The sequence below is a fragment of the Lissotriton helveticus genome, chromosome 11 (assembly GCF_964261635.1).
Source record: "Lissotriton helveticus chromosome 11, aLisHel1.1, whole genome shotgun sequence".
Taxonomy (NCBI): domain Eukaryota; kingdom Metazoa; phylum Chordata; class Amphibia; order Caudata; family Salamandridae; genus Lissotriton; species Lissotriton helveticus.
The window spans coordinates 15,469,047-15,489,146 of NC_136072.1; the positions used below are offsets into that span (position 1 = coordinate 15,469,047).

At 42.9% G+C, this 20,100-nt stretch overlaps 1 protein-coding gene across 1 annotated transcript in view; it reads right to left on the minus strand.

Annotated features, from left to right (window-relative positions):
* The window catches only part of LOC144791347 (uncharacterized), a 363,412-nt gene that overhangs the window by 179,661 nt on the left and 163,651 nt on the right, over positions 1–20,100 (minus strand). Inside the window, exons 39-47 of the mRNA XM_078666025.1 lie at positions 19,984–20,043; positions 18,985–19,044; positions 18,281–18,525; positions 16,335–16,618; positions 13,624–13,901; positions 10,461–11,059; positions 8,754–9,336; positions 3,532–3,731; positions 1,089–1,469 (exon numbers count right to left, since the gene is read on the minus strand). Of these exons, the coding sequence (XP_078522151.1) occupies positions 1,089–1,469; positions 3,532–3,731; positions 8,754–9,336; positions 10,461–11,059; positions 13,624–13,901; positions 16,335–16,618; positions 18,281–18,525; positions 18,985–19,044; positions 19,984–20,043 (2,690 nt within the window). The remainder of the gene's footprint in view (positions 1–1,088; positions 1,470–3,531; positions 3,732–8,753; positions 9,337–10,460; positions 11,060–13,623; positions 13,902–16,334; positions 16,619–18,280; positions 18,526–18,984; positions 19,045–19,983; positions 20,044–20,100) is intronic.

Genomic DNA, 20,100 nt, shown 5'->3' on the forward strand with positions numbered 1-20,100 from the left:
AAAGACAAGACTCCTCATGCTTAAAGGTGTCTCATCAATTCAACTAAAACCTGGCTTCCAAAGAAGCTGTAGTCTCATCTCCTCAAAGACTCCTCGCCACAGCATGACTGCCTCGATGCCGCACTCTCTCAGGATTGCTTCTCTCCTCCACCTCTGCTGCGCCTATCCTCTACTCACAGGTGTCTTCTCTTCCTCACCCATATTACTTCAACCCTGCTTGTACGCCTAGTTGAAACCTAGTCCTCTCGTTCTCCACTCTAACATCTGTGCTATCCTACGGATGTATGACGTTACAACGCGGTATTTACACGGCGATACGTTTACAACACAAGTCGTTACAACGATATGCACGAGAGGTGCTGGACTTGGGAATAGTATGATTTACTATTCCAACTCCAGCCTACGTAACAGTAGGGAAGGTGTTGGAATAGTAAATCATACTATTCCTTAGTAGATAGCGCCATCCAGCGTAAGTCGTTGTAACGACTTGCGTTGTAATGACCGCGTTGTAAACATATCGCGGTGTAAAGACCCCGTTGTAATCGTTGTCTGCCTCCCCTACTTGCTTCTGAAGGGTCTAATTCAAACCCATGCTTACCCACCGCTGTGCGTGCCGCAGCTATTTACTGCCACCTTATACTGAAGAATCAACTTGTCTGTTACCTAAGTGACAAATGCAACATTTTATGAAGCACACACAAAAGTAATTTTAATAATAATAATTGAAAAAAAATAATTATAATAATATTAAAAATAAAAATAATATCAATATGTTTACAATATTGATTGGAACAAAGTATAATCTGATGCACTCCCTTACAACCACAGTTTCCTATCTCCGCAAATGCAATGATATATTGAACTAGTTTTTAACTCATGGTCCAGACTTAAAATCCCCTCTAGGGTTTGATGTAATATATCTGTTCTGCTGATTGATGTTCAAGGATCATTTCCCATCAATACCATTTGGTTACACATCTATTGACATACATTATTGGTGATATAGTTATCGTTTAGTGATTATATTTTGATGCAAGGTCAGAAAGGACATTTTCATTTGAATTACAGGTGCATCCATTTATACTCACATAAACCACTTTATTCTTCCTCAGAGCGATGTGAGTGCCATTCACTGTTAGCGCGACTGAGTTCAGAGTGGTCCAGCTTGGGCTGCCGCGGTGCTCATTGCGGGTAGTCACACTGAATCTGGTGGAGGTGTTCCCGCAGGTCTCAGTCGCCGTGTAGTTACAGGATCCCTGGAAGTGGTGTAGTCTTCCATCGAATGTTGTGTAGTGCGGGTCCCCATAGATGTGGCAGGTGGCTGTGCTTGCTGGGTAACACCATCGGATGCCATTTTGAATCTTACAGATTTCATCACTCGTGCATGCGACTGCAGAGCATTGCATGAGGTTATTCCCCTTACACTCACACCTCCTCTCACAATTCTCCTCCATGACATTCTCTCCTTTCTGCAGGGATAGAAAAGAATATATGAGAGATTGTGCCAAGCCCTGCTCTCTGAGAATGCAGCATTTTATAAAATATCCAGTGCCTGTCTCAGGACCCGATGCATCACACTCTTTCGGTGCCACACTCGACATATGTAATGCTCCTCTGGGATCAGAGATATCATTTTGTCTGCTGCTGTCTAGATCTGACTTCAGCCCTTCTCCATCCTTCAATCTCAAGGGTGCACAGCACCTATCCTGCAGTAACAGTGAGACCTGCATGTCAGAAGTTCTAATAAGGAGACATAGATGGACTTGTTGTGTTTTTAGGTCACATTATAACTTTTATCATTGTACTGGTATCTCGTAACCACAAATCCAACAGGAGTAGGCATAGTCTATACCCGGACACAGAGAGACCTATTGTGTGAGTACTCTAGAGAGACAGTTATGTTTTAAGACTAACAAAAGGTGTGGCAAGGATAGCTTAGATATGAGAGGGCTTCTTAGGAGATTTAAGAAGACTTTTCTGTGGGCGTAAACAAACCCACCGCAAACACAATATGTCCTGTTACACATCTTTTAGTAGCTCTGAGAATCTATGAGGCACATTTCTGAATAGTGGCAGCACACAAGATCAGGAGACACAGTATGCCCTGCTTTGCATGTGTTTGTAATGCATGCACCATCTTGACCTCCACTGTTAGTGTAATTTAAGAACTGACTGTAGGCAAGGATATTTTCTTGCCTGCCTTTTGCTTATATTCTAGGATTGCCCTGAGAATGGAAGCAGTTCTTCCCAGCTCGATCTGGCATCTCCAAAATAAGGAAGACATATGAAAGCTACTCTCAGTTCTGCTCTGCATTCCTCTCACTCTCTTCGGTGGCTAATCCCTGCTAACTGAGCAGCTGTTGAAAACATGCTCGCCTTCCGGGGCCTAAGGGCCAAGCCATTCTCTGATGAATACAGGATTGTTAACAGCTAGCCAAGGATGTGTACTGAGCCTTTGGTAACAAAGAGACCAATTGGTTGTAAAGCAGTTTACTCTCAGTCAGCACCAAGTAGCTTTCATAAAAGGACTTTCCAACCAATCAAAAATCTGAGCGAAACATAGCTTTTAGTTATCATTCTAGCATTTTTCTAATCAAAGATAATAAAATACCAATTGCATTTATATTTAGGTCTACTTCTAGATAATTCTGCTGTTCTTACACAGTGAAAACAATCTTTAGCACTCATCACTGTGATAACTTATTCTTGCACATTTCTGTTATGTCCCTTTTTTATATCTGAGTAACTCTAACCTAAAGGTTTACAAGACACACTTTAGGGGTGACTTAGTTATATATAAATATGCTTTCCTAAATGTCATAGACACTTTTCTTAATGATTAATTATTTTAGTGGGTTTAAGTTGCAACACAGGAAGAGTACAATGGTAATTCCTGAATCCATATATTTTATCATGTATGTGGGTTTAGTAAATACACAATCAGTCCATATATGTCATTTAATATCCACCTCACTTTTGAATTTCAAGTGCCATCCACCAAAGCCCTACAGGAAAGTTAAATCAGCAAAATAGATACATCCTATGCACAGTCCGGGTATTGGGGAAAATCACGGGCTCTACCACTTGTTATCAATAGTATAGAGCACAGCGAGCAAAATAGGATAGACATTGACAACAAGGCACGGAGGAGAAATCAATTCATGTTTGTAAGTTACATTTTAAATGCAATCACTTCTAATAAATGCATCTCAATGCAGAGATATCATCTGGTGTATTAAGGTGAAACACTTCAACATGTAAAAAAATTGATCTTCCTGTTTTTTTAATATACTTTGTCTTATTTTAACACGTTTGTTGCTTGATGTACATGCCAAATATTTCAAGGCTTGGCTTGTGCACAGGCTCTTAGAGACAAGCACGACTTGTGGTTCAGCTCTTGCTCAGATCTACCGTTTAATTTCTTGTCACGTTCACCTCTAGCTGACAGCATCTTCTGAGGCCTCTTGTCCAGCCGGCTACTAACAGGTTTCGACCGCAATACAATATAACTTCTATGACAGCAGCACTCACCTGGTAGTACTGGTCCTGGTACCAGCAGCCGCAGTCAGCAGTGGACACACAGGTAGCCCCACTCTGGACATACCCCTCATTACACTCGCAGCCCTCGACGCAGGGCTCACTGCAGTTGTCTGGGGCAGTACGGTCAAGGCATGTTGCAGGGCAAGCTGTCATGCAAGCGTTGAAGTGGCTATTAGAATCACAGGGGTACGCTATACGGGAGAGAAATAAACAAGGATTAATTGGAATTTTGACATTGTGAATTAGATTTTATTTTTTTTAAAGTCATGATAATTGTTGTTTTTATGAAATATCATTACTTGTTTGTAAGGTGCATCAAGACGGGAACTGTACGGCCAGATGGTACTATTGTCTACTTCAATGGTACTCTTTTTATCTACTGATGAACGGAGGATAGCCTGAATAAAATCACAGCAAATAAACCCTGTTACCTGCAGGACACACTCCTGTGGTAGGCTTGTTACCTCCACTTTTTAAATATTTATTTGTACTTTTCTTTTTATTTATGGTACTACTACCAACTTGTGATCTCATCACACACAAACTGAAGCCATACCACTTAGACATTAAAAGCTCCTCTAATGGTGATTACGTTCACACTGAACCTGTTGGTTGCCACTATGACTCCCAGTACATTAATAGCCTCAGTTTTGGTCACCACAGTGAGCCCCATTATGGCCTCAGTCTCCCTGGTGGCTACCATACTCAGGACGAGTACGTGATAGGCTGTGCAGCCTTATAACAAGAATTCATACTTTGATCTGGAGAAATAACACTGAGAACTTGTTTGATGGAGTAGATATTTCCTTTTTCACACTTGCCAAGAAGTGGTCAGTAACCTGACAGGAGCTGGGGAGGTGGAGACACCAGAGTGGAGTATCTTGTTCTAAAGGATATGACTTTAATTTAACGTTTGACTTACCAGTTTGGTGTTTGTTTTATGTTCATCCTTAAAATCTCCTCTAATGGCGATTACATTCACACTGAACCTGTTGGTTGCCACTATGACTCCCAGTACATTTATAGCCTCAGTTTTGGTCATCATAGTGAGAGGCGTTATGACCTCAATCTCGTTGGTGGCCACCATACTCGGGGCGAGTACGTGACTACGGCTGTGCAGCCTTATAACAAGAATTCATACTTTGATCTGGAGAAGTGACACTCAGAACTTGTTTGATGAAGCAGATATTTCCCGTTTTCCCACTTGCCAACAAGAAGTCAGTAACTTGACAGGAGGGCGGGGGGGCGGTGACACCAGAGTGGAGTTTCTTGTTCTAAGGGATATGACTATAATTTAACGTTTGCCTTAACAGTTTGGTGTTTGTTTTATGTTCATCCTTTTATGGGAATTTTCTAGACAAATACATTTCATGGGCATTCATTGGAGAGCTCGAGCATCTGATAAAATGCTTGGGGATGTGCTTAGGGGATTCAGTTTTTAAAACTTGTACATCTCAAAGGACCTTCTAATGGACACACTCTACTTAACGAACTTAAGAACTCCAAGAAGAACTGCCGCACCCTCGAGAAAGCCTGGCGCAACGACCAGACCACAGACAACATGACTGCCCTCAAGCACGCCACCCGCAAACACCACCAGCTGATCCGCACCACCAAGAAGACAGCATTCAAAGAACGACTAGACAACAACCCCCACAACAGCAAGGAACTCTTCAGCATCGTCAAAGAGCTCTCCAACCCAAGCGCCGGAAACAACGACATCACTCCCTCGCAAGACCTCTGTGACTCACTCGCCTCGTTCTTTCACAGCAAGATCGCCGACATACACAACAGCTTCGGTGCACTACCCACGCACCCAACCTCCGAACCAACGCCCCCCACCACCACCCTCCGCACCTGGACCCCGGTCAGCACCGAAGACACCACCCGCATGATGAACACCATCCACTCCGGATCACCAACCGACCCCTGCCCCCACCACGTCTTCAACAAGGCAGACTCCATCATCACACCCCAACTCCGGGACATCATCAACACCTCCTTCAACACCGCCACCTTCCCGGAGAGCTGGAAGCACGCCGAGCTCAGCGCCCTTCTGAAGAAACCAACAGCGGACCCCACCGACCTCAAGAACTACCGCCCCCTCTCGCTCCTCCCTTTTCCTGCCAAAGTCATCGAGAAGGCCGTCAACAGACAGCTTGCCGCCTTCCTCGAGACGAACGGTTCCCTCGACCACTCGCAGTCCGGTTTCTGAGCCAACCACAGCACCGAGACCGCCCTCATCGCAGCCACTGACGACATCAGATCCCTGCTCGACCACGGGGAAACAGTGGCCCTCCTCCTCCTGGACCTCTCCGCAGCGTTCGACACTGTCTGCGACCGCACCCTAGCGCAGCACCTCAGTAACATCGGAATCCAAGAGAAGGCACTGCAGTGGATCATCTCGTTCCTCGCCGGAAGAACCCAGAGAGTCCGCCTCCCCCGTTCAGATCCGAGGCCACCAAAGTCATCTGCGGCATACCACAAGGATCATCACTCAGCCCCACCCTCTTCAACATCTACATGAGCCCCCTCGCAGCCATCGCATGCCAACACAACCTCAACATCATCTCCTACGCCAACGACACCCAGCTGATCTTCTCCCTCACCAACGACCCCGCCACCGCCAGAACCAGCCTTCACGAAGGGATGAAAGACGTCGCCGAGTGGATGAAGAACAGCGGACTGAAACTGAACTCAGACAAGACTGAAGTCCTCATCCTGGGATCATCGCCCTCCGCCTGGGACGACTCCTGATGGCCCCCTGCCCTGGGCACCACTCCCAAGCCAACGGACCACGCACGTAACCTGGTCTTCATCCTGGACTCTTCCCTCTCAATGACCAGACAAGTCAACGCCGTCTCATCATCGTGCTTCAACACCCTGCGCATGCTCCGAAAGATCTTCCGATGGATCCCCACCGAAACCAGGAAGACAGTCACCCAGGAACTCGTCACCAGCCGACTGGACTACGGAAACACCCCCTACGCCGGAACCACAGCCAAACTTCAGAAAGGACTCAAACGCATCCAGAACGCCTCCGCACGACTCGTCCTCGACATCCCCTGACACAGCCACATCTCCGGACATCTGAGAGACCTGCACTGGCTCCCCGTCAGCAAGAGGATCACGTTCAGACTCCTCACCCACGCACACAAGGCTCTCCACGACCTGGGTCCCAGGTACCTCAACAACCGCCTGACCTTCTACACTCCCACCCGCCAGCTACGATCGACCAGCCTCGCCTTCGCCGCCGTTCCACGCATCTGCAGAGCCACCACCGGAGGAAGATCCTTCTCCTACCTGTCAGCCAAGACATGGAACTCCCTCCCCATCCACCTCCGGCTAACCCAGGACCACCTCTCCTTCAGGAAGCAACTCAAGACATGGTGTTTCGAGCAGTAGCGGACCCCTCTCCCCCAGCGCCTTGAGACCCCTCCGGGTGAGTAGCGCGCTATACAAATGTTATGATTGATTGATTGATTGAGAGCCAACTACTTATGTCAATATTTAAGAAGATAGATATTGAGAGAGTGATTAGACAATTCAATGTAGGATTTGTATCAGGATATGTATCTAAAATATTTATGCAGGTTTCATCTCAGTGACAACTCAAGTGAGTGCAAAATAATAATGTAGAGATGTATTTATCAAACCCATAATTATTCAAGAAAATTAAGTTGAAGTTACTACATGCTCTTCTCTGATGATCCAGCACCGACAGCAGATTTATTTTAGTTTATAATAAGGTTGAAAAGCGATGACAGTTTGTAAGTCACCAAAGAAACTGATATGAAATAAAAATAAAAAGATTTTTAGCATTAAAGAATTTGATATGAAAATTAAAGTGGACATGACCATTAAAAGTTAATTTCCAACGTGGTTACAAATAAGAATATGCTGATGCTTTATGTAACCAATATTTACTGAAAATGGTATCCTAAGTATCAAAATATTAATAAAGGCGTGGCAAAGGAAGTGGGAGGGGTTAATGAAAATGACGTTTGAATTATTATTGCCAGTCTACTGAAGAAGCAATGTTTTACAAATCTATGTTTATATTGTTGTCTGACAAAATACTAAGAAATTGTAAATAACTAGCTCCGAATTGTAACCAGTGGGACTTAGAGGTAGCAGTAAGATCTGCAATTCAGAGTGCATGTGGACCAGTATTTGAGGGTATTTCTCAAATACTGTTGTGGAATCTGTAATATGGATATTATTAAAAAGGACTTGAATCCTTTAAAAAATATTTAATGAGCAGATAATCATGATGAATGTGTCAATATAGGTATTATAAATATTTTATATCTATTTTTCCCATATTTTGCTTGGTGATATTTTAATATTATATTAGCATCCTCCTGTAAGGTTTTCACAAGCTACTTTGCATGCATTATGTTTTAGTTAATATTGTAATTCTACTCTATTACTGTTAACAAGAAATTCTGTAAAATAAATTTGGATTAAAAAAGAAACATAAAGAACAATTGTTATGCACCAACAGCTGTCACTCTCATATCAAAACACCTGGGAGAATATCTCGTGGGGAGAGAGAGTCGGTAGGAGGGAGCTGCTTTTACTGCTTTAAGACATTAGTCGTTACCATTAGAGCAGTTCTAAGAATTGCGCATCTTGGTCAGAATAACATGGAACAGTTTCAAGCATGGAGTTTGCCTGTAAATGATCATTATATGGAACAACTATACAATTTGATGGTTGTAGCTTTAATTAGAGGTGTGCTAAATTGTGCAATACTTGCACCGTATAATATATGTAAGTCTCCTGAGACATTAGCATGAAAGTTATAGACGTGATGCTCAAAATCGAAGCTACGACAGCTGCCGGCACAACATGGGCAACCGCAGAACATGTCTAACTTCGTACATTTTTTGCTTGAACCAAATCTCCTGTGAGGGAACTTTACACAAAATTAGTAATCTGAAGCTGTCTAGATGTTCAAGAAGCTAAAGTCTAAAAACTACTGTCATCGAATAGAACTAAACTTTCCCTTCTATCTTTCATGAGTGACATTGAAATCAATGCTACCCATATTCAGCCAAAATATCTCCAAACTCACAGTCGATTGCAGACAGTCTCATGATAACACAGTGCTGAAGCATGCTAGGGTATCAAATATACCTAGAAGTCATGGGCAAAAACTCTCTAGAGTTTACAGTGGGGTTTTTAAGTGAGTTTAGTGAAATACTTACGACAGAAAGTAGAGTTTCTCCAAGGAGCGATGGTCACTCCTGCATGTTGGCAAGAATCAGCATAGGCCTGCAGTGTATCGCACAATGTATCTTCGTCTCCTTCCAGCGCACAGAGGTCAAAGACACAGCTTTCAAAGGCATTGTCAGGGTTCACCACTGAGTTGCAGACCCTGAAAGGCGCATCTGGGCTGGTGAGTAATCCGCAGTACTTGTCACTTCGGTACAGCTCCACTGTGGCTGGTGGGCATGGCTTCGGTGTTGGAGGTGGCGGTGTCGGTTTTGTGATGTCACAGGCCGGGTCATCATCAGGGACCTGCCAGCTGTTTCCGAGCTGGTTGGAGTTCTGAGCTTGTTGTCCATTGGGCATCATATAATCATCCTGTCTCAGGTTATTAAAGTTTCCACACATGCCACAGGTCTGGTTGAAATAAGTGGTTGGCACCTTCACCTCTACATTATGATTAGTGTCATAGGAAACGGTCAGCTTGAAATCGGTCTCCGCCATGGTGTAACTCCCACTCCTTCGCACTGTCACTGCACCATTTGCCAGGGTTAGCGGCAAGGTTCTCCAAACCATATTCACCTAAGGGAGATCAAAAGAGACACTCACTTGGTGCTCGTGTTCGATATACCACCACAGACGCAGTGTGTTGAGGTGTTATTATTGAACTATAAATTGAGAACATTCCACTGAATATGTTAATTTACTGAAAAGAAATGCAATAAGTAATCTTACAAAATGTATGTGTATTCATTAATTTATCTCTTGGTTGATGAAATGTACACATAAAGCAAACAGTAAATTAAACTCTTGAGTAAAGAAGGAAAGGATAGCTGCTTAGTCTGTAGAATGCTTATGTAAAGGTGAAGAATTGTACCTTTAGTTTGTGCTGTACAGATAAGGTAAAAGAGAAATTTTGTGAGAAAGAGGTTTTCTATAAAATGGGGTGACATATTTATGCCCCTTGTTTAATAATGCTAAAATAAGAACAACTATAGAGGCCGTACAATACTGTTTCAGGCTCAAAGAGGACAGTGCAGTTATAAGGATGGTACTGTTCGTAGAGCATGCCTATAAAGCATTAATGGTTTAGACGTTTTTTTAAAATAATATATAGATATATATATGTATATGTGTAAATAGGGTATGATGAAATGTGTATGTCCTTAAATAGGAAGGTTTAATCACTGAAACTAGATTATCTTCTAAATGCTTGCATATCTATTTATTTATTGTAATCGAATGATTAATACAATAAAGTATTTTATTAATAATTAATATAAAGTGGGGTGAAACAAAAACAGATAAAAGGAACAGAAAGAGCGGAAAGATGCAGGACGAACGGAGGGTCAGCCTTCAGATGAAGCTGGTAGAGAGAGAGATGTCTTGCAATGATATGCATTGGGACAAGAATCAGGTAGATCAAAAATAGAGGGGTGGAGGTGCAAAATAATGGAACAGATGGTAAAAGCACTTTTTGGTGTCTTTAACAGGACAGAATAAGAGAAGTCAAAGAGCATGGACAGAATGGAAAGAATTTAAATAATTAAGTAGCAAATGTTAACTCTTTAGAAGACTAGAAAAATGAAGTACACTAATCACATTTGGAGGCAGTGAAACGGGATCACCAACAATCCCGGTAATCTGCTAGGTAAGAAAAATTCTTGGTAAAATTAATTATTTCAGTGAACAATGTGCATGCTTACCAAAACCCGATCACGCTCATTTCTGATGATCTGTACTTGTTGACCATACACATGGACAATGACCTTCTGCACGTAGGACACGGATGGGTTCCCGCGATGCTCGTTCTTGGCTTCTACATTGAAATATGGCAGAGATGTGGAGTTGGTGCAGAGTTTGGCCAATGTGTAGGTGCAGAGGCCCATAAAGGCATGGTTCTGTTTGTCAAAGGTGCTGTAGTGAGGGTCATTGTGGACTCTACAGATGCCGTAAGTGTAGTCGTAACAGCCGGGGATGCCATTAGAAATCCCGCAGTACTGGTCCTTCTTACATGTATCATCTTCACAAACCAAACTGCCCCCTGGGGATGGACAGCGGCACTTTTTGGAGCAGGTGTCATCGGTCCAATGAGCAGATCCAACCGGATAGTGCTTTCCATCCTCCCAACACCCGCACTGAGTGCGGGGGACACACTTGTCATTGTAGAGGAGATACCCACTGTCGCAGACACAGCCTTCGATGCATGGACGGTCGCAGGTGGATGGAGAGTTGGGAGACACACAGGTACCTGGGCAGGCGGTGCCACACTGCTCATAGTGACTATTGGCTTGACAGGAAATTGCTATAAGAGACAAGTTGTATTTAATAATAAATTAGTGAATCATTCTTTTGCATTGAAACACAATCTTTTTACTCCTAGGGCCCAATGACGACTAAGGTAGGGTTTCTGCTCTTGTGCTCAGCTACTCACAGCAGATTCTGCATGTTAATGATCCATTTATTAATATAATTACACAACATACTATTTTTTGGCCATTTTGTGATGCATTGTTCAGGATAATTGAGAAAGTGGAAACACGCTGTCCACCATTAAAGAAAGTCGAAACAACAGGATTTTCGCCATGAGACCAGGAACAATGGCGAAGGGGAACTAGAACACAGCCTCCCGAGCATTGAAAGAGACAAGCATACATTATTTGGTGTGAACGTAAAAAAAAAAAAGGATTTCCCCTGCTCCCCCCTACAAGATGTAAACACTGTACACAAGTCCTTTTTGAAAATATCTTTCCCTGATGAAGACCTTCCTACCAAGACACGCCATCTAGAAGGTCGAAACGCGTTGGTTTTAACAATAGAGAGGCTCCTTAAAGAACCGAGCACAAGCCAGGTCCCAAAATTGGACACAATAGATCCCACTGTGTAGGGTTCTATCATCGAGTTCTGAACATTACTGTGACTGACCTCTCTTTGGCTTAGATAGTAGTGAATGATGAGGTCAGAAAAGTAAAATCAGTCCTTGTACTGTTTCATTTGCAAAAATTAGCAGGACTATCTTTCGCCTGATGTATTTTCAGGATGTTATATGTAAAATGGATTCTTGTCCAATAAAGTTTTTTATATATATCCTTCTTGAAAAAGCACAATATGTTTACGTTCTGTGAATGCACTATTCATGTTTTTTGATCACTACTTTTATGATTGTTTTGATGTATATAAAAAAAGACATGCAAGTGTTGCTCTATCTTGTTCCGTGATGGGACTTCATGTTTTGTAAAACAAGTGTACAAAAAAGAATATATATATGATTATAACCCAGGGATCATTAAAATATCTTTCTGGGAAATATTGACTTTTTGATTTATGGTGTCAGAGGTATTCTGCTTTTTTACTTGATCGGGATAATTGGCACGTGTGAGTGAATACAGTAGGTTCAAGGTAGTAGGAGGGTTGCTAGACTTGCTACAGTCTCAGAGTTAAATAGTTTGTTTTCCTGGCATCCCTGTACTTACAGCTGTGGCCTTCTCAAAGCTCGCTCCTTACCTTCCATTTCCACCATTAGAATGGGCCGCCTGACATGGCAAACCCTCTCTCCACCCCACACAACCACAATCCTCTTCTCCAAATGAACAGAAACTCTCAGACATTGGACTGCCCATCAACAGAACTCCAGCTCCTTAACAATTACCTAGTACAAATATGCAACAATGGGAAGCTCAACCACCTTATACTTCTCTCGGTTCTACACTAGCACCACTCATCTGTGTGTGCTAACACTCGCTAACCTTTGCAGCTCTGTTTGTGGAGAGAATTGTAACTGTTGATGAACACTTACCTTCAAACATAGGATGCACTGGTTGGGGAACAAGAGGCTGCGGTCTCGATGCAGCAGTGCTTTTGTTGACGCATGGAGGCTGACCCTCAGCAGGCAAAGTAATACAAACCAGTCACTACCAGCAGTAATCTAGACGGGTAGCGCCTTCCCTTCTTGCTGCTGATTAGTCCAGGGAGGGCCGGGAGAACCTTGACATCTCATGGTCTACACTAAGAATCCGCATTGGATCTGCGAGAAGGCCCTTACTCTCAGACATGTTCTTCCTGCCCTTTCCTCCTGCTCGTGCTCTTGCGTACTCACCACCCCTCTCCCACTCTACCTATGCCGTGCCTTCCTCAGAACTATTACTCTTTTATGACTCTCCCACTGTGCGGTGATGATTTTCCCTACATCAACTTAACTTTACAGGCAAACACAAGGTGTGTCTCCAGCAACTACTAAAAAACAACCTGTTGTACTGTGCTAAATCTGTGTAGTATTACGAATGGTTCTTGAAAATTCAGTTTCCAACTTAATTTCTAAGAATGCCAGAGGGCCAGACATACTAACACAATATCTACATTTTGAAAAATGACATACAATAATCCTAAATATAAAGAAATCCTTAACATCCTCATGGGTGTTCTTGAACATCTGGCATGCGTCTGACCCCACTGAAACCATGCTGGACACCACTACTCTAATATCTGCCTTAGCATTCCTTGGCCGTGCCAAACCTCTGCAAAGCATTTCCTCCTGTATCTTCGATTTACATCTTAGAGTATGTTCATTTCTGTGTCTTGGATTCCTGCCAAGTGACAGAAGGCAGGATACTTAAATACCACCTGCAGATCAGAGGGGAAGGAGTTGCAACTCCCTGATGGTAGCAGTAGCATCTCTGAAAGATGCAAATTGTGCCTGTCCCAATACAAGCAATGTGCCAAATTTTCCAACAAGTTAAGAAATTGTTACATAGCAAGTTTCACTTGTAATTCGGAATTTCACTCAATGATGAGAACAATTGCACACTACACTCTACTCCTGCACACATGAGGCTGCCAGACTCATGTGGGTTTTGTGGTGTTTATACTCACCGCAGAATGTGTCGTTTCTCCAGGAGCCGATGGAGATGCCGTCTGCCTGACACGCTGCAGCGTAAGACTCAAGGTTGTTACACAGACTTCCTATGTCCATGTCTAGGGCACACAAGTCATAGAGGCAGGCACCAAAGTAGACTGTTGGGTCAATTTTCCCGTGGCAGGTGCTGAAGGGTCCAGTCGGGTCCGTCAGAATCCCACAAAATTGAGGGCTTTGGATGATGTCTTTATCCGCATCTGTGCAGTTTGGCACAATGCCGATATCTGGCAAACAACTAAAAACAGAAGATAGTGACGTCAGCTATGCAGTGAAAAACTATAATTTTTGTACATTAATGTGCCAAGCTGACATTTGATAGTAAATAAATGAGGTAGCCATGTGAGTAATATTGGATTTCTTAAAAGACAATCATTGAGTAACAAAATGACGGTATGACAGCAAGATGACCTCTTTCGGGGGAGGGCGAAAGGCAGTCCCAGGACAAGACTGGTATATACCATCTCATCTCATCGACTTCCCTTGAGCAAGCGGACATACATCCTGCTGCCCCATCAGTGTATCGCAGCCTCTCCGGCACATGCTCACGTCTACTCATCCGTGGATGAACTATTGATTCCTAAGTAGAGAAATCGCTATTCTGTATCACTGCTTCATCTTCACAATCTGCAACTGTCTCAATACACAGAGGTCCACTGATCTACAACTAATGCTGAAGGACAAAAATTCGACACAAACAAACTATCTATTCAGTTGTGGTTAGTTATGGCACAAAACAACATGCATGGTCCAGAGAGTCAACCACGCGCAAGCATCAGGTGTTCTTACATGTGGCTAAAGTATAAAAAGACACTATCAACACAATAAGCAGGTGAGGCAAAGGGCAAGACAATCACCCAGATTTATTTATTATGGTATATGTGAAGGTTTATACCGTGAGAACCAGACCTACGAGGGTAGCAGAGCGCTTTACCCAGATCCACCAACTGGCCACGTCACTGTACAAAAAGTCTTAAGTGATGTCTCAAGAAGCTAAGGCTTGAAGGAAGGATTAGAGGCAACATCCAGGGGAATCAAATGATGTTCATCCATCTCTGGTGCAAGAGCCAATCCTCATTTTTGATATGGATACACCTCAGTATGGTACAATGACCTGTTGAGGGCTTTGAGATCCATTCTTGGGGTCCATCTCTGGAAGTGACCTCATGTGAGGACACACCCCACATCTGGTGAACTTTGAGCCATGGGTGGTCAATCATTGAAAACAAGCATTGCAGAGGCCCCTCTATGGCTACTGCCATGTTCAGACAGGAACACCCATGTTAACTTGACAGCAAACAAAAGATATAGACTCTGTATCTGTAACTATGACACAGGAGCCTGATGTACTAAAGGATTTTAGGATTGCAAAACCAGCGATTTTCAAAATCACTGGGTCTGTGATAGCAAACTCACTAGTTGCTATCTACGGCACCTATTTTAGGAGCCCCAAAAATATTCTGACACATAAAATAGTTTTTTCCAATCAATAAAGGATCATAATTGGTAGGGGCTTGAAAGGAGAAGTATTTCCAATTTGCAACTGCAGTTCTGTTTGTAAACCAGTGACCAGTTACTGGCTCCTCGTAAGAGGCTCAAAGGGCAAAGGGGGTGCAAAGGAGAACCCATTCCCCTTTGAGAAATGGTTGGCAGACTTGGGGGGAGTATGCAAGAGTCCAGAGGACCACTACCTAGCCTTCTGAAGTTTTCTCAAACAGGAAACGTTTTTTGAAAAAGAGAGTGCTGGTTCAGTCAAGGGAAACAGGCTTCTTTTTTTAAAAAAAAGATTTCCATTTGAGAATCAAATTACAGGATTGGTTGTCTGCTGTCCTTTGCAGGCCACCATACCTGTTTTTGCAGCCAATCAGAAGGGGTCAAAAATTGCTAAATGCCAAATCAAAAATAATTAAGCATTGTGCGCCCCCTGGAAATTGTGATTTGTGAACTAACCTAAAAGTACAGAGATGCTTGCAAAAGTATGTTATATTCTCTATAGTCCAACCACAATGTGCAAACACTTTTAGGAAATGGAATCTTTGCATATCACACCCATAGTTCAAAGATCACTGACTCAAAAGTAAAACCATTACCCCAAACTTCGCCTTGGGTTTTTCCTTGTAGCTTCATGAATAATTGTGGTAAAAGAAGCGCTAAGTAAATAATTCCAGACTAGGGGCCTCATTGATGTTTCTGTGGACAGGTAACTCTGTCACAATGGTAACAGATAGTCGTCTGCCGAAATATAAATCCCATCGGATAGAATGGAGTTCATATTTAGGTGGACGGGATATCCGACCCCTTTGTGATGGAGTAACCCATACGCCGAAATATAAATCAGACAGTAGATGAGGAAAAGACAAAAACTGCACAAATCCATACACTGTCCTACCAAGGACATCCTGTGGTCCGCCACACCATGTTGTCTCAATGCACCCCAAACGCAATGCACAAGTAGAAGCTGGGACTTACAACTGAGCACCCGGGACACCCTCTCTGCAGCTACAAGAAGTCAATGTACATGCTTAGGATGTTTGAGTCTTCCAAAACCACTTACCACTGAACTTTTTATTGCTCAGCGCCTAGTGCAGCACATTAATACGCCCTCAGGGACAGTGCTAGGACTGCAACAGCTTACACAAGTACACACGTGCCTTATAGACCATATACATACCTTGAGTCATTATACACCTGCCAGCTGTTTCCAAAGCTGGCAGAGTTGGGCTCCAGCTGACCGGATGGGTTCATGAAATCATCCTTCTTGTCGTCGTTGTAGTTTCCGCAGATGCCGCAGACCTCACCTTTGAAGACGCTGGGCAGGGTCACTTCCACTCTGTGGTTCCCGTCAAACTTCACTCGGAGGCCAAACCCCGTGGTGAGTACAACAAACGCACCGCTAAGGTGGACGTTGAGCCCACTTGCGTGCATGAATGGTAGGTTGCTTCTGATTCCATTAACCTAAAAATAGACAGTATATTTATGGCAACCATACAGATGTCACATCCATCTATGATACATTAAAACAACAGCTTGCTTTTTATAGAGCATCCACACTTACAGTATTGCAGAACTGTTATGCTATAAATTATACCTTGTGAAATTACCCAATTCACCGCCTAAACTTGTGCCCATAAGGTACATATGAGTTTCTACATTTCATTCATGAGTCCCCCTAGCTATCTCATCAGGAAAAACTGGTCCAAATGGCCGCTATACAAAGTTTCCCTAAAAAATATTATATTCTAATTCATCAAGTGAACAAAATGATTACACAAATTTCAAGATAAAAAACAAATAATCAATTATTTTTTTGATAAACAAATAACTATAGTTTGGATGCTCTATAGTCCACAGTGCTACCAACTGTTGACCCTGGTCTTTGGACTGGAACTTCAGTCCCCGTTAAAGACAAATGCCTGGTTTAGAGTTGGCTGGTCATGGAAAATACTTCGATTAATGAGCACTGACTGGGGAAGCACTGAAGAAGGAGAAGAGTCCATGAGTGGAATTTTCTCCAACATACTCCCCCATTGGTGGAGAAACAGTGGAAGCACTAGAATTTCCACCAATTGAGCACTCCCCTCAGACATCAGCGGATACTACAGTACACGCCTCTCTAAAGCCAGGTGCTGAGCAGGGCTCTGAAGCCCCAGGATCCCGCACTCGGTGATGTCATGGACACTAAGGCAGAAATGAGGGGAACCAATGGGAATCTAATCTTGAAGAAATGGCCAGACCAGCAAGAAAAGGTAATATTTACAAGAAAAATCAGGATGAAAAACAGAGAAAAAATGTAGGAGACAAAACACGTCAAATAGAAGACCAAAACTGGATGCACAGGTCTTCAAAATCGCTAGCGGACAGAGGAACTTAGTAATAATAAAAAGAAAGCGACCATGCAAATCACCAACGTGTGTAGGGCACTCATGACTGGACAGGTACAGTAACGGAACCTGGCAGCACGGGGAGCACAGCACCCATGTCAAATGTAAGGAGCTCCAGGAAATATGAGAAAGTATACCAGTTTGACATGTATTTAATACCAAGAGGCCTATTCAAACAGGTATCTGGAGTATGTAAATCAGCCCTTCTCTAGGATTCATTAACTTCTCTTCAATGTCTTTGTGAACTGGCCCCAAAACAAGTCAAATGGGAATAAAATGGAACATTCTATGCAATTAGTACAAATGGAAGGGACTGGGTTTTCATTGCAAAACAATCATAAAGGTTTGTACACAGGTAGGGAACCTAAGCGTATGAGTGTTCTGTGAATGGCGTTAACATTGTAGTCATCCATGATGAGGTGAAGTACCCACCACATCTGGATGCTTACACCGCCTCCTGAGCTGGTGGCTAGAACAGGTTGGTGTGTTTATCTTCTCGTTGTACGTGTGCCACCAGGTTGGCTTCCTGTCAAACATCAGGAGAGGTAGAACAGTGTGTCTGCATTGTTACACTTAAGATGTTTTGTTTATGGCTACAGTTATTTTTATAATAAATAGGCAGCTGAGTATCTTTGTGGCATGTGTTAAAGTTCTTTAATACTCATTATGCCATGGATTATTGCTTTCGCTTGGTTGCTGTTCATGGGTTGAGGATACAAGTAGTACTAACACCTACCTTCACCACTTTCTGTTTCTCCAGGGTGACTTGAAGTCCATGCACCTCAACAGTGACATACTTTACGTAGGAGACGTAGGTGTTGGTGCCCCGGTGCTCGTTTGCGGCTTCAACATTGAAGGGTGGTAGCGAGCTGCTGCTGTTGCAGAGTTTTGAGAGTGTGTACGTGCAGGTTCCCATACACGTGTGGGCTTGCTTGTCGAAGGAGATGTAGTGAGGGTCACTGTGCACACTACATGTTGCTTCTGAAAGAAGTCAACAACACATTTCAATATATATCATGAATACACGTAACATAATTATTTATGCCTTCTCTAGGAGTCATGCTACCACGTGCCGTGTGCGACGTGCTGCGAAGTCCTGATGCCACTGTACGCAGTCTGGTGTTTTTTCAATGAATCTCAGGACATCAAACAATCAAGGATTAACTTTTCGAAGGATTTGTGTTTGTTTGTGGGGGACTTTATTGGTCAAATCATTGCTGACAATTTGCTTTCTGTATCCAGGGATATAATCTTTAGATATGGAGATTACAACTTGATTGCGCTGTCCGTGGAAGGTACGCAACATGATGCAGAACCTTTAACCGCAAACCCCGAGAGTAAGGTAGCATGAGGTGAAAAGGACTCCTGTGAGTCAATATCTGGAGGACTTTGGTGCAGGTGAAAGTTTCTTTCTACCTGCCATGTGTCAAGATATATTACCTGTAATAACTGGTTTTGGAGTAATCACACTTGTTGACATAAAAGGTGTTGAGGTAACATCTGCAATATTTCAAGAGAGAAAAAAGAATCAACGGTTGTTGCATTGTAAACATCTGTCTTATAAAAAAACAGGTCAATTATATATCTCACGAGTGACATGTGTTAGAATGCAGTTGAGACACTGTCTTTGTCTGAGGCCAACAGATTCATACGAGGACCATAAGATGGCTGGCACAGCAGGAATCCTTAGTACACGCATTTACAATACTGATAGTTGTGGTAACAAATTGTTCAATTCTCAAAAGCCAAGTTCATAAAGTCAGACAAATACTCCTGCTTGGCTTACATTTCTAACTTTAATGGGATTCACAAAGCATTGCGGGGATACTCTAGTGGATCAACATAAACCATAGATGTGCTGAATTATTCTATTGTGCTCTCTTAAGCATATGAGTTTTCTGCGAATATGTGACGATACAACGTGATCATTTGGATCGTGGTACGTTACATCGCGGTTATTACAACGCAAGTCATTACAACGACTTGCGCTAGAGGCGCTGCACTTAGGAATAGTATGATTTACTATTCCAACTCCAGTGTGTGTAACAGTAGGGAAGGTGATCGAATAGTAAATCATACTATTCCTTAGTGTAGAGCGCCATCCAGCGCAAGTCTTTGTAATGACTTGCCTTGTTATGACCACGATGCAAATGTATTGCGGTGTAACGACCGCGTTGTAAAGGTCCTTTCTCGTTTTCTTCAGATAGAAAATTCTGCATGCAGAAACTATGCTGAGAAATGTAACTATGTGTTTTATAAAAACATTATTCACTATAATAAATATATTTTCGCAGAGTATAGTGCGTTCCCATACACCGCCATGTATACTTGGGCAGTTCCCGTCCTATCCTCTGGCTGAAAGGCACTATCAGAAAAACAGCTGTGAGTCCTTTCCAAATGCAAAAGATGCTGGTTAGTGATTGGGTCCAGACGTCTTACCTGTAACAGCTGGTAGAGTTGTCATCATACTAGTCGGTGTTGATAGTGTTGAAGTAACATCTGCAAAGATTCAAGAGAGAAAACACAAATGACTGTTGTGAGACTTTGAAGGAACTG